General features: G+C 42.2%; 1 protein-coding gene across 1 annotated transcript in view; it reads right to left on the minus strand.

Moving 5' to 3' along the window:
• The window catches only part of gcna (germ cell nuclear acidic peptidase), a 46,018-nt gene that overhangs the window by 13,303 nt on the left and 19,262 nt on the right, over nucleotides 1–13,453 (minus strand). Inside the window, exons 7-8 of the mRNA XM_078546977.1 lie at nucleotides 11,080–11,168; nucleotides 9,879–10,301 (exon numbers count right to left, since the gene is read on the minus strand). Of these exons, the coding sequence (XP_078403103.1) occupies nucleotides 9,879–10,301; nucleotides 11,080–11,168 (512 nt within the window). The remainder of the gene's footprint in view (nucleotides 1–9,878; nucleotides 10,302–11,079; nucleotides 11,169–13,453) is intronic.

Here is a 13,453-nt window from a genome sequence, read left to right on the forward strand (position 1 = left end):
ACTGGACATTTCCCCAGGATTTTGATGGTAGGGTTGCAGAAATGGTAATGTGGTTGAATGTCAAAGGAGATGCGAAGTGTCTCTCTTGTTGGAGATGGTCATTGCAAGGCATAAAGTTTACTTACCATTATCAGTCCAAGCCTCAATGCTGTCCTGGTTATTGTGGTCACGTGACCACAGTCTGCTTCGTTATCTGAGAAGTTATGAATGGGACTCGAGAGTGTACAATCAGCAAACATCCCCACTTCTGACCTTATCATGGAGGAAAGGTCGTTGATGAAGCAGCTTAAGATAATTGGGCCGAAGACACTATCCTGAGGAACTCTTGCAACAATGCCTAGGGGCAAAGATAATTGACTTTCAACAACCACAACCATCTTCCTTTGTGCTAGGAATGACTCCAACTAGTGGAGAGTATTCTACCGATTCCTAATGATTTCAATCTTCTACAACTCCTTGGACAGAATTTAATACAAGTAACTTGGCGGGGGGGCAGTGCACCCACAAGAATCCCAGGATCAATGGGGGGCCCCCCCAAGGCCAAAGGCAAGTGAGGGCAGGAGAGAGAGTGGGGTCAGTAAAGAGCAGGGCGCGACTATCAGCAACCCCCCTCTCCTTCCCAGTTTCTAGGTCCCTCAGTCAGGCACTGAGTTCTGACCAGGGGCTATGCTTAAGGCACTAATGACACCCAGGTTAAATGGAGAGTATACAATCGTGGTATGGTTGGAGGAGATTTGAAGGGAAACCTTGTTGGAAAAAAGCGGAAGGCTCAAGTAATCTTAGCCCATATACAAATCTTTGAAACAGTACTCAGCCCAAGTGGTTAATCTTCCAATTTCTGATAAGTAGGTCACTTAAGTTTATTGGTAGGTGTAAGTCAAAGAAGGAAAGTTGGGTTAAGAAACTTAATTTAGCATACAAGTAACTCTATTCAGTGTGCTTTTAATATCTTTAGCATAACTGACTATTTAAGGAAGAGTGCAGTTTTAGTATTCATGTTCTTTGATTTTTGTGTAGTAAAATGATTTTGGTTAAAATCATGAAGTGAGGTCAATCTGTAAATACCTACACTTTCAGATTCTAAAAAAATAACATACATCCATTGAACCTGAGCTGGTTCCTTGGCTTGATGATAATGGTTGAGTGCAGGATCTTCCAGGCCATGAGGTTCCAGATTGTGGTGGAGCACAATTCTGCTGCTGCTAGTGGGCCACAGCATCTCAAAAGGTACTCAGTTTGGAGCTGTTAGATTGTATCTGAATCTTTCCCATTTAGCATGGTGGTACAGCCACACAACATAATAGAGGATGTCCAAAGCGAGAAGATGGAACTTCATCTCCACAATCACAGTATCAGTTGAGTGAACACTGCACTGTCATGGACAGTTACATCTGTTACAGGTAGATTGGCGAGGATGAAGTTAGGTAGGTTTCTCCCTTATATGTGTTCTCACCATCTGCCACAAGCCCAGTCAAGCAGATATGTCCTTCAAGATTCAGCCAACTCAGTCAGTAGCCAGTCTTGCCGATGGACAATGGCGAAACTAATCAGAGACAACAGCTGCAGCCACGAATAAAAGGGCACGAGAAAACAGCACGGACCAGATTGGAGATACCAGCAGCAACAGAGAATAAAAGAGAGTACAGAGGAACTGCACATAATTTGAGTGGTATATTTCCAAAAATGAAGTGGTGTCAGGGAACACCAGGTAGGTGATTAGTTGGTGAGTATTCTTTTAAAAAAAAGACAGGGTTGTTTAAACTAGAACTGGTAAAACATCAAATACTATATTAAATTTAAAGCTCACCTAGTTAAACTAATAAACAAAATTTCAAATTGGGTTAAAGTACAAGAGTCCCTAAGGGAATTAATATCAAGAATATTAGCACAGAGCAGGTCCAGAGGCTCAAATTAATTGTTTATAGGTATTAACTAGATTCTAAAAGAGGGATTAGACATGTTTTCTTAGCTCATGTCTCAGCGACTGAGACTTGTTGCTTGCAATTCCTGCCCCACGTGAGAACTTCAGGACATATTAAGCTTCATGGAAGAGGTGCCAAGAAGTCTCACTAGTTGAGCTTGAGCTCAGGATTTTCAAGCTCGAGGAGCAGCTGGAGTCACTGTGGAGCAGAGAGGACAGGGGTTTTCTGGATCGCATGTTCCAGGTTGTGGTCACTCGACAGGCACGAGAGTTCAGGATAGTAAATGGGTGACTAACCAGAAGAGTAAGAAGAGGGTGGCCATCCAGAAAAATAAGAGGCAGGAGGTGCAGCAGTGTTTGGGTTGTGTGTCAGTGTCAAACCAGTATTCAGCTTTCAAGACTGCTGGGAGTGACAACACCTTGAAGGACTGCAGTGGCACCAATTGGCAAGGGACTGCACAGGAGGAAACAAAGAGTAGGTGCAGTCATTATAGGAGATGCCATAAGAAGGGTAAACAGGCATATCTCTAACTGTTGTGAATCCCACCTGGTGTGGTGCCAAGGTAAAGGGCATCACAAGAGACAAGGTGCAGAATTTTGCAGTGGAAGAGAATGAACCAGAAGTTGTGGTGCACATCAGCACCAATGACAGAGAGAGAGAACAGGGACCAAGCTCCTACAGTCCGATATTCAGGAGCGAGGGAGGAAGGTAAAACGTAGGACCTCCAATCATAATCTCTGGATTAGTCCCAATACCATGCACTAGCAAAAGTAGAAATAGAAAGATAGGGAAAACCAATGCATGGCTTGAGGCATGGTGCAGGAGGGAGGGCTTCAGTTTCTTGGGGCATTGGGACCTGTTCTGGACTAAGGAAAGTTGCACCGCAACAGGACTGGAACAAATGTCCTTGCATGGAGGTTCATTGGTGTGGTTGGGAAGGGCTTGAATTAAATTGGCAGGAAGATGGACGCCAGCATATTGATGTATAAAAGAGGACCAAAGTGTTTTAGTCCAAGAGCGAAAGTGTTTGATAGCACTAGAGAAGTTGTACCATCTTAGATAGGAGCAGACTAAAAAGTACAAGGAATAGAAAGACAGGTTTACAATGCATGTATGTAAACTCACAAAGCGTGGTACATTAAGGTGGTGACCTACAAGCACAGATAGTGTCGGAATATTAGATTGCAGCAGTAAAAACCGTGGCTTAAAAATGGTGAGGACTAGATGCTTGAGAAAGTGTTCAGAAAAAATAGGGAGGTTGGGTAGCAACACTAATTAGGGAGGACATTGTAGTTTTGGAAAAAGATGTCCTTGATGGGGCAAGGACAGAATCCATTTAGTTACGAGTTGAGAAGCAAAAGGATATGAAAAGGAGGGTATTCTATAAACCACCAAACAGCGAGAGAGATAAAGGAGCCAATCTGCAGGGAAATCACAGATGCACAAGATCAATCAAATGGTGTTATTGGAGACATTTATCCCAAATGATATTAGGGTAATTAGTGTTAAGAGTAAAGAGAAAGGAGGGTGAGGAATTTCTGAAATCTGTTCAAGAGAGCTTCCTTAACCAGTACATTCTCAGACCAACTAGGAAGGAGACATTGCTGGATCTGATGTTGGAGAAAGACATGAGCCAAGTGGACCAAGTGCCTGTGGGGGAACACATGGCTAAGAGTGACCATTGTATCATAAGGTTTAGATTAGTAATGGAGAAGAACAAGGAATAATTAAACTAGAACTTCTAAATTGGAAGAGAGCCAACCTCAATGGGACGAGGTGGTATCAAACCCAGGTAAATGGAACCAAAGAGTGACAGGAAAAGCTATAACTGATAAACAGGGGATCTTTAAGAAAAGGTTGCAGCTGGGCTAGGTACATTCCAACAAGGGCAAGTAGTAAGGAAAACAAGCCTAGGCTTCTTGGATGAGGCGCATAGAGACTATGATAACACAAATATGATAGAACAAAAAAAAGCATTTTTCAAATGAGAAATACAGTAAGTTGAGGGGAAGAGAAGGAAATAAGACTGGCAGAGAATGAGAACAGACTGGAGGTTAACATAAAAGAAAATCTAAAAATCTTCTGACATGTAAATAGCAATTGGGTAGTAAGAGGCTGGATGGAGCCTTTTAGGGACAATGAGAGTGATGTATGCTTAGAAGTGCACGGCAAGGCTAGAGCACTTAATGCGTACTTTGTATCACTGTTTACTAAGGAGGATGATGCTCGCAAAACACCAGAAATAGTAGAGGTAATGGATAGGGTGAAAACTGATAGGACGGCTGTAATGGAAACGGTGGTTATGCTTAGAGTGGATAGGTCACTGAGTCAGGATGGTCTGCATCCTAAGTTGCTAAAGGAAATGGGAGTGGAAAAACTGGAAGGGTCTGCCATAATCTTCTCTGGATACGGACAGGGATGGTGCAGAAGTTGAGTGGTAAATATGACACTCATTCAAAAAGAAAGGGTTTAAGGACATACCTAGTAACTGTAGATCAGTCAGTTTAGCATCGGTGATGGATAAGGTTTTAGAATCAATAATTAGTGGAGGGGGGAAAAAAATCAACAGGCACTTGGAGAGGTTTGAGTTAATGCAGCATGGATTTGTAAAAGGTAGATCATCCTTGACTAGTTTTGTCATCAACATTTTTTTCATATTCATTTACAGGATGTGGGCATCACTGGCTAGACCAGCATTTATTGGCCATCCCTAATTGCCATTGAGAAGGTGGTGGTGAGCTGCCTTCTTGAACCACTGCAGTCCTTGTGGTGTAGGTACACCCACAGTGCTATTAGAGAGGGAGCTCCATTTTGACCCAGTGACAGTGAAGGAACGGTTATATATTTCCAAGTCAGGATGGTGAGTGGCTTGGAGGGGAACTTCCAGGTGGTGGTGTTCCCATGTATCTGCTGATCCCATTCTTCTGGATGGTAGTGGTCATGGGTTTGGAAGGTGCTACCCAAGGAGCCTGCAGTGCATCTTGTACATGGTACACATTGCTGCCACTTTGCGTCAGTGGTGGAGGGACTAAATGTTTGTGGATGGGGTGCGAATCAAAATGGAATTATTTGGTGTCAAGTTTCCTGAGTGTTGTTGGAGCTCCATTCATCCAGGTAGGTGGAGAGTATTCCATCACACTCCAGACTTGTGCCTTGTAGACGGTGGACAGGCTTTGGGGAGTCAGGAGGTGAGTGACTCTCCTAGCCTCTGACCTGTTCTTGTAGCCACAGTATTTATATGGTTAGTCCAGTTCAGTTTCTGGTCAATGATAACCCCCCAGGATGTTGATGGTGGGGGGATTCAGCGATGGTAATATCATTGAATGTCATAGGGTGATGATTAGATTCTCTATTGTTGTAGATTGTCATTGCCTGGCATTTGTGTGGCATGAATGTTACCTGCCACTTGTCAGCCCAAGTCTGGATATTGTCCAGGTCTTGCTGCATTTGGACATGGACTGCTTCAGTATCTGAGTCACCGCAAATGGTGCTAACATTGTGCAATCGTCAACGAACATCCCCATTTATGACCTCATGATGGAAGGAAGGCCATTGGTGAAGCGGCTGAAGGTGGTTGTGCCTAGGACACTACCCAGAGGAACTTCTGCAATGATATCCTGGAACAAACAGGACTGACCTCCAACAACCACAACCATCTTCCTTTTGTGCTAGGTGTGATTCCAGCCAGCAGAGTGTTCCCTCCCCCGATTTTCATCGACTCGTTTTGCTAAGGCTCCTCAATTCCACACTCGGTCAAATGCTGCCTTGATGTCAAGGGCAGTCACTCTCACCTCACCTCTGGAGTTCAGCTCTTTTGTCCATGTTTGAGCCAAGGCTGTAATGAGGTCAGAAACTGAGTGACCCTGGTGGAATCCAAACTGATTGTCAGTGAGAAGGTTATTGCTAAACAAATGCCGCTTGATAGCACTGTTGATGACCCCTTCCATCACTTCACTGATGATAGAGAGTAGGCTGATGGGACAGTAATTGGCCAAACAAAAATAAAAATAGCTGGAAAAACTCAGGTGCGACAGCATCTGCAGAGAGGAATACAGTTAACGTTTCAAGTCCATATGACTCTTCATCAGAATTGTCAGACCTGCTGAGTTTTTCCAGCTATTTTTATTTTTGTTTCAGATTTCCAGCATCCGCAGTATTTTGCTTTTATCTCAGTAATTGGCCAAGTTGGGTTTGTCCTGCTTTTGGTGTACAATTTTCCACATTGCCGGGTAGATGCCAGTGTTGTAGCTGTACTGGAACAGCTTGGCTGGGGTGGCAGCAAGTTCTGGAGCAGCAGTCTTCAGTATTATTACTGGAATATTATCAGGTCCCATAGCCTTTGCAGTATCCAGTACGTTCAGCCGGTTCTTGATATCATGTGGAGTGAATCGAATTGGCTGAAGACTGGCATCTGTGATGCTGGGGACGTCCAGAGGAGGCAGAGATGGATCATCCACCTGCCACTTCTGGCAGAAGAAGATTGTTGAGCATGCTTCAGCCTTATCTTTTGCACTGATGTGCTGGGCTCCACCATCATTGAGAATGGGGATATTTGTGGAGACTTCTCCTTCAGTGAGCTGTTTAATCGCCCACCACCATTCACGACTGGATGTGGCAGGACTGGAGAGGTCAATAACCAGGGGGCATAGATTTAAGACAAGGGGCAGAGGTTTAGAGGGGATTAGAGGAAATATTTTTTCACCCAGAAGGTGGGGGGCTATCTGGAACTCTCCATCTGAACATGGTGGTAGAAGCGGGAACCCTCACAACATTTAAGAAGTGTTTAGATGAACACTTGAAAAGCCATTGCATACGCCAAGTGCTGAAAAATGGGATTAGAGTAGATAGGTGCTTGGTGACCGGTGTGGGCATGATGAGCCGAAAGGCCTGTTTCTGTGCTATTAAACTCTATGACGCTATGACTGCAGAGCTTAGATCTGATTCTTGGTTGTGGAAATCATTTGGCTCTATCACTTGCTGCTTATGCTATTTGGCACACAAGTAGTCGTATTGTAGCTTCACCAGGTGGACATCTTATTCTTAGGCAGGCTTGGTTCTGCTCCTGACAAGCCCTCCTGTACTCTTCGTTGAACGAGGGTTGATCCCCTGGGTTGGTGGTGATGGTAGAGTTGGGGGTATGCCAGGCCATGAGGATACAGATTCTGATAGAGTACAATTCTGCTTCTGCTGATGGCCCACAGCGCCTCACGGATGCCCAGTCTCGAGTTGCTAGATCTGTTCAAAATCTGTCCCATTTAGCGTGGTGGTAGTGCCACACAACACCGATTGAGGGTATCCTGAATGTGAAGACAGGACTTCGCCTGCACAAGTATGTGCGGTGGTCAGTTCTAATGATACTATCACGGACAGATGCATCAGTGGCAGGCAGGTTGGCGAGGATGAGGTCAAGTGTGTTTTTCCCTCATCACCTTCTGCAGGCCCAGTCTAGCAGCTGTGTCCTTTAGGATTCAGCCAGCTCAGTTTGTGGGTGGTGCTACCAAGCAACTCTTGGTGATGGACGTTGTAGTCCCACATGCGGAGTACATTCTGCGCTCTTGCCAACCTCAGTGCTTTCTCCAAGTGGTGTTCAACTTGGAGGAGTACTGATTCATCAGCTCAGGAGTACTGATTAATCAAGAAGGTTGATGAAGGGATTGCAATGCATGTTGTATATATTATATATGGATTTTAAGAAAGCATTTGACAAAGTACCACATAAAAGGCTGGTTATCAAAGTTGAGGCTCATGGAATAGGAAGGTCAGCATCAGCTTGTATTAATAAAGACATAGAACAGCAAGTCATTATAAATAAAGGCAAAATACTGCAGATTCTGGAAATCTGAAATAAAAATAAAAAATGCTGGAAAAACTCAGCAGGTCTGACAGCATCTGTGGAGAGAGAGACACAGATAATGTTTTGAGTCCGTATGACTCTTCTTCATATCCCTTTAGATCTGAAGAGGAGTCATACGGACTCAAAACGTTATCTCTGTCTCTCTCTCCACAGATGCTGTCAGACCTGTTGAGTTTTTCCAGCATTTTTTGTTTTCAAGTCATTATAAATGGTTGTATACCATACTCCAGTCTGGAAGAAGAATGGTGTTCCAAACAATATCAAACTTGGAGGTATGGCAAACAGTGAAGATGATACCAGTCAACTGCAACAGAACATAGATAGGCTGGCAGAATGGGCAGAAAAGTGGCAGATCAAATTTGATAGAGAAATGCGAGGTGAAAAATGCAATAGACTAAATGACAGTTCTAAAGAGAGTGTACAGGGCAGAGGAACCTGGGGACTCATGTGCATAAATCTTTGAAGGCAGCAGGACATATTGCAAGAGTAGTTAGTAAAGCATGTGCAATCTTGGACTTCATGGAGAGGTATGGAGTACATGCTGAACCTATATAAAACTCTAGTTAGAGTGTTCCATCCAGTTCTGGCCACCACACTTTAGGATGGATGCGAGGGTCCTTGAGGGGGTACAGAGGAGATTTCCCAGAATAGTTCCAGGTATGAGGGATTTTAGCTATAAAGTTATTTTGGAGAAGCTGGGGTTGTTCTTTGGGGTAAAGGAGATTGAAGAGAGATTTAATACAGGTGTGCAAGATTATGACAAGTTTAGATAAGGTAGATAAAGAAAAGTTGTTCCCATTAGCTGATGAGTAGAAGAACTAAGGGACACAAATTTAAGATTTTGGGCAAGAGATGAGAGGGAATGTGAGGAAGAACTTTTTTTTTAAAGCAGCAAGTGGTGATAACCTGGAACTTGCTGCCTACATTGGCTGTAGAAGTAGAGACTATCAATGATTTCAAAAGAAAATTGGCTGGGCACTTGAAGAAATAAACTTGGCTAAAGATAAAGTGGGGGAAACAGGGACTGACTGGATTGATCTACAGAATGGTTGCATAGGCTCAATAGACTGATTGATCCACTTCTGTGCTGTAGATGACTGGGTCCCTCAGCCAGAGTGCAAGCTGTGCCCTTGCTATCTTCAGTGGTATTCAATGTTGAGGATTATGATTCATCAGTTGATGGAGAGTGCTATATGGTAATCAGCAGATGGTTTCCTTGCCCATGTTTGGCCTGATGCCATGAGGCTTCACAGGTTCCAGAGTCAATGTTGAGGACTCCCAGGGTCACTCCCTTTGGACTGTATACTCCTATGCCACTACCTCCTGTCAATCAGTCTTCCTAGAGATGGTAACAGAAAAGTCTAGGACATTGACTGTAAGGTATGATTTGGTGAGCATGGCTACATCAGCCTATTGCTTGACTGGTCTATGAAACAGCTCTCAATTTTGGCAAAGCCCCAGATGTTAGTGAGGAGAACTTTGCAGAGTAGACTGCATTAGATGTGCATTTAAAGCAGCCAATGCCTAGCTCAATGCAGGGTTGTCTGTACTGCTTTTTTTCTTAATTGATACAACTGGCTAGACCATTTCAGAGAACAGTTAAGAGTAAACCACATTGCTGTGGGTCTGGAGTCACATGTAGGCCAGACCCAAGCAGGGATAGCAAAATTGCCTTCCCTGAAGGTTATTAGTGAACCATATGGGTTTTTATGAGAATCTGGCTATTTCGTGGTCACAGTTACTGAGACTAGCTCTTCAACTCCAGATTTATTTAATTAATTGAATTTAATTTCTCCCAGCTTCTAGAGCATTAGCCCAGTAATATTACCACTATTACCACTGTGCTATCTTCCCTAATGGTCGCTAACCATTAAACTAGTATGAAACAATAGTCTGAGGAGATGAAGGCGCTTGCTACAACATCTAGCTGGTGATCACTGAGATTAAGTGAAGCAAGGCCATGAAAGGATTGAGATCATGTACGGTACATGGGGTGTGCATGCTCAAAACAGTCAACCTGTACACATTCACATACATGTTTACATCTAATCAGTACATTGATATGGCTGAGGGGCAGTGAATGGAGCTAATCAAAAACTTACCAGTAACAGCCATTCGTTTTCCATTCAAATTGCTGGAAGTTAGAACTGGAGTTCTAGTTTTGTTTTTAATCCTATGTAAAAGTGACTCAAACTCATCACTTGATGTGTCTGAAGGATGTGACATTTCATTCAATTGCTTGGAGTACATGGGATGATTTGAGCTATTATCACCTTCTGAACCAATAAGCCCTGTGGATAAAACTGAATCCAGCATTCCCAAAGTGCAAGAACCATGCTGCTTAGATTTCTTTTTTTTCCGTTTGTCCAACAGCTGATCTCTCTGCACATTTTTGATAGCAAAATAGTCTTCACTATTATTCAACACTGGCACCATTGATCTTGAGGTAGAACGTATACTATGGATTGCTTCCACAGAACATTTATTTGCTGGCTCATGACTTGTCCAGATGGGTTCATGTTGTTCTGAGACAGAAGATACGAGGACATAATGTTAACAAGTTTACAGCACCAGATTAGGTCTCCTCACAAACTCAAAATACCATTTCTATGCAGTAAACCATTTCTATGCAGTAAACCAAATGTAAAATAATCTCAAGCTGTTCATTAAACTTTATTGCCATCTTCCACAGAATATTACTGAGACTGTCTTCACATTGACCCAGAAACTCAACAATCCCTGGAAGATTTATTAAGACAGAAAAATAATGGAAATAAGTTTTCTCTCTCCCATCTTCCCTGTCAATATTGTTTTCTCTGGACTCCTGGGTGAATTTTTATCAGAATTCACAATGGTTGGCTTCTTAGCTCAAAATCATATTAGCTGCATGCTCACAATAACACGAGAAGCAGCAGAGTGAGTATTAACTAGCCTCCAGTACACAAAATAGAGGCATATCCAGATCCTAAGCTGAACTGCAATCAATTGAAGGCTGCAAGTTAAGAGAGGGAATTTAATGAAGAGTATCCTGGGAAATCTCCAGGCATCTAGCCACAGGGGGCAGATGCAACAGTTCGGTCACAGGGACAAAGGAAAATGGAATAAATGTCAAAAAAATGTTAAATATTTCAAAAATAAGAGAAAAACAATTTTATTTGTGGTATCTTGCTAGCCTCTACTGAATGGTGTGCACTGGGAAGTAAAGAAAATGTTTCTAATGGGAAAAGTGATCCTTTAAATATTAGAAATTGCTGTAGCAAACAGATGGTATCTATTTTAATCTTCATTTCGCAGTTTACTTACCAACATCAGCACTGTACTCTGTCTCCACAGTCCCATTTATATCCAATTCATCGAGAGACGAGTGATCACTCACTATAAAATCTTTAAGACTGTACAGAAAATCTCATTACTATATGGAAATCAAGGAGCATAAAATGAAATTACTAAATATACAATCATGTGCCCTGATGCCACAATGCATTAGTGACTCCTGCCAACAACCACTAATGGGACATTCATTAGGCACTGAAGAGACTGCACTAGAAAAGCAGGCATCCACTTCATTTTGGCTTCCACCTACTTACGTATTTATAATTTTCTACCCTCCATATTATAAACATGAACTTTGACCAATCAGCTCAACTTTGCAATTAAGATTTGTCACAACACAGTAGTAACCCTAGTTGAAGATAACATTTTAAACAGAGACAAGCGACAGATTACTCACTATAATATTAACAAACAACTTTGACAGCAAGTACATATTGCCCCTCATTTATTAAGGGTCAATTAATGGAATGGAATTTGAAAAGAGTGAGAAAGACTCTGCACAATGCTGTAAAACAATTTAACAGCTAATAGAAAGCTGGAGTACATCTTTAGAATGGGCACATAGAGATTCAAGATAAAGTGTAGTCTTCATGTTAAGTATGGTTAGAGGGCTGGTCATTCTTGAAACAAGAAATTCAGTCCTACTTTTCTCCCCTTAAGAGTTATCGGTCATATCTAGGGAATTTTATTATTTTTGCAAATAGATTTGGAACAACTTGTTGGCTTGGATTTTGTGGTCAGCAGCAAAGCTGCCACTTTTAAAGAAAGCTCGCCACAAAGATCTGGCAACGTGGGGAGGGTTTCACCTTTCCTTCTGGTTATTTGAATCGGCCACAAGTCTAGGGAATTGCCAGATATCCAGCAATAGTAATGTCAGCATAAGCAACCAATCACATTAAAACATTCTCAAACAACAAGCCAGAATTTAAAATGCAGATTATCCTTCACTTTTTATAAATTTGAAAGAACATAAAAAATAAGTGGATCATATGGCCCATTGGGCCTGCTCCACCATTCAGTATAATCATGGCTGATCTTGGGCTTTAACTCCATTTTCCCACCTGTTCCCATATCCCTCAATTCTGTCTATCCCAACCTTAAACATAATCAATGATGGAGCATTCACAACCCTCTGGGATAGAGAATTTCAAAGATTCACAACCCTTTGAGCAACATTTCTCTTCATCCGAGTCCTAAATGATCGGCCCCTTATCCTGAGTCTGTGCCTGTGTTCTAGATTTCCCAGCCAGGGGAAACAACCTCTTAAGTATCTACCCTACCCATCCTCTTCAGAATCTTGTATGTTTCAATGAGATCACCTCTCATTCTTATAAACTCCAGAGAATATAGGCCCAATTTACTTAGCCACTCATCCAGGACAACCCTCTCATCCCAGGTACCAATCAAATGAACATCCTCTGCCTCCAATGCAAGTATACCCTTCCTTAAATATGGAAAAACAAAACTACACACTGTATTCCAGGTGTCGTCGCACCATAGCTCAATATGCAATTGTAGCAAGACTTCTTTATTCTTGTACTCCAATCCTCTTGAAATGAACACCAGCACATCATTTGCCTTCCTAATTGCTTGCTGTTTCTGCATGCTAAATGTGTTCTTTGAGTGAGAATACCCAAGTAAATGTTGATGTTCAGAGGGACAAGTTGCACACCTTTTAAAAAAATATCCTGCTTTTCTATTCTAACTACCAAAGTAAATATCCTCACGCTTCCCCACATTATAGTCCATCTGCCACCTTGTTGGTCACTCAGTTTTACTGTCTATATTTCTTTGCAGTCTCTTTTTGTCTTCCTCACAGTTTGCATTCCGGCCTAGCTGTGTATCATCAGTAAACTTAGATATATCACTCTTGGTCTCTTCATCTAAGTCATTAGCATAGAATGTAAATAACTGAGGCTCCAGTAGTGATCCTTGTGGCACTAGTCATAGCCTGCGAACTTGAAAATGCCACAGTATCAGTAGTATTGTCAAAATAAGTAACTACGTAAAAAGATTAAAGAAGCTCAAGCTGCACAGGTTAAAGCAGCAGTGGGATGACAGCAACAAATTGTATTTATATAGCACCTTTAATGTAAAAAACATAATAAGGCACTTCACAGGAGGTTTATAAAACAACATGTGACACTGAGCTACATAAGGAAATATATGGGCAAATGGCCAAAAGCTTGATTTCAAGGAGAAAAGCAAGATAAATGTTTAGTAAAGAAAATCCAGAGCTTAGGACCTCAGGCAGCTGAAGACACAGCCACCAACCGTGGAGGAAGTATTCAAAATAATTTCCTGAGCTGGATAGTAAATATTAAAATATTTTGGACATTCAGCT

Source organism: Cetorhinus maximus, chromosome 8 (assembly GCF_964194155.1).
Source record: "Cetorhinus maximus chromosome 8, sCetMax3.hap1.1, whole genome shotgun sequence".
In the NCBI taxonomy this organism is placed as follows: Eukaryota; Metazoa; Chordata; class Chondrichthyes; order Lamniformes; family Cetorhinidae; genus Cetorhinus; species Cetorhinus maximus.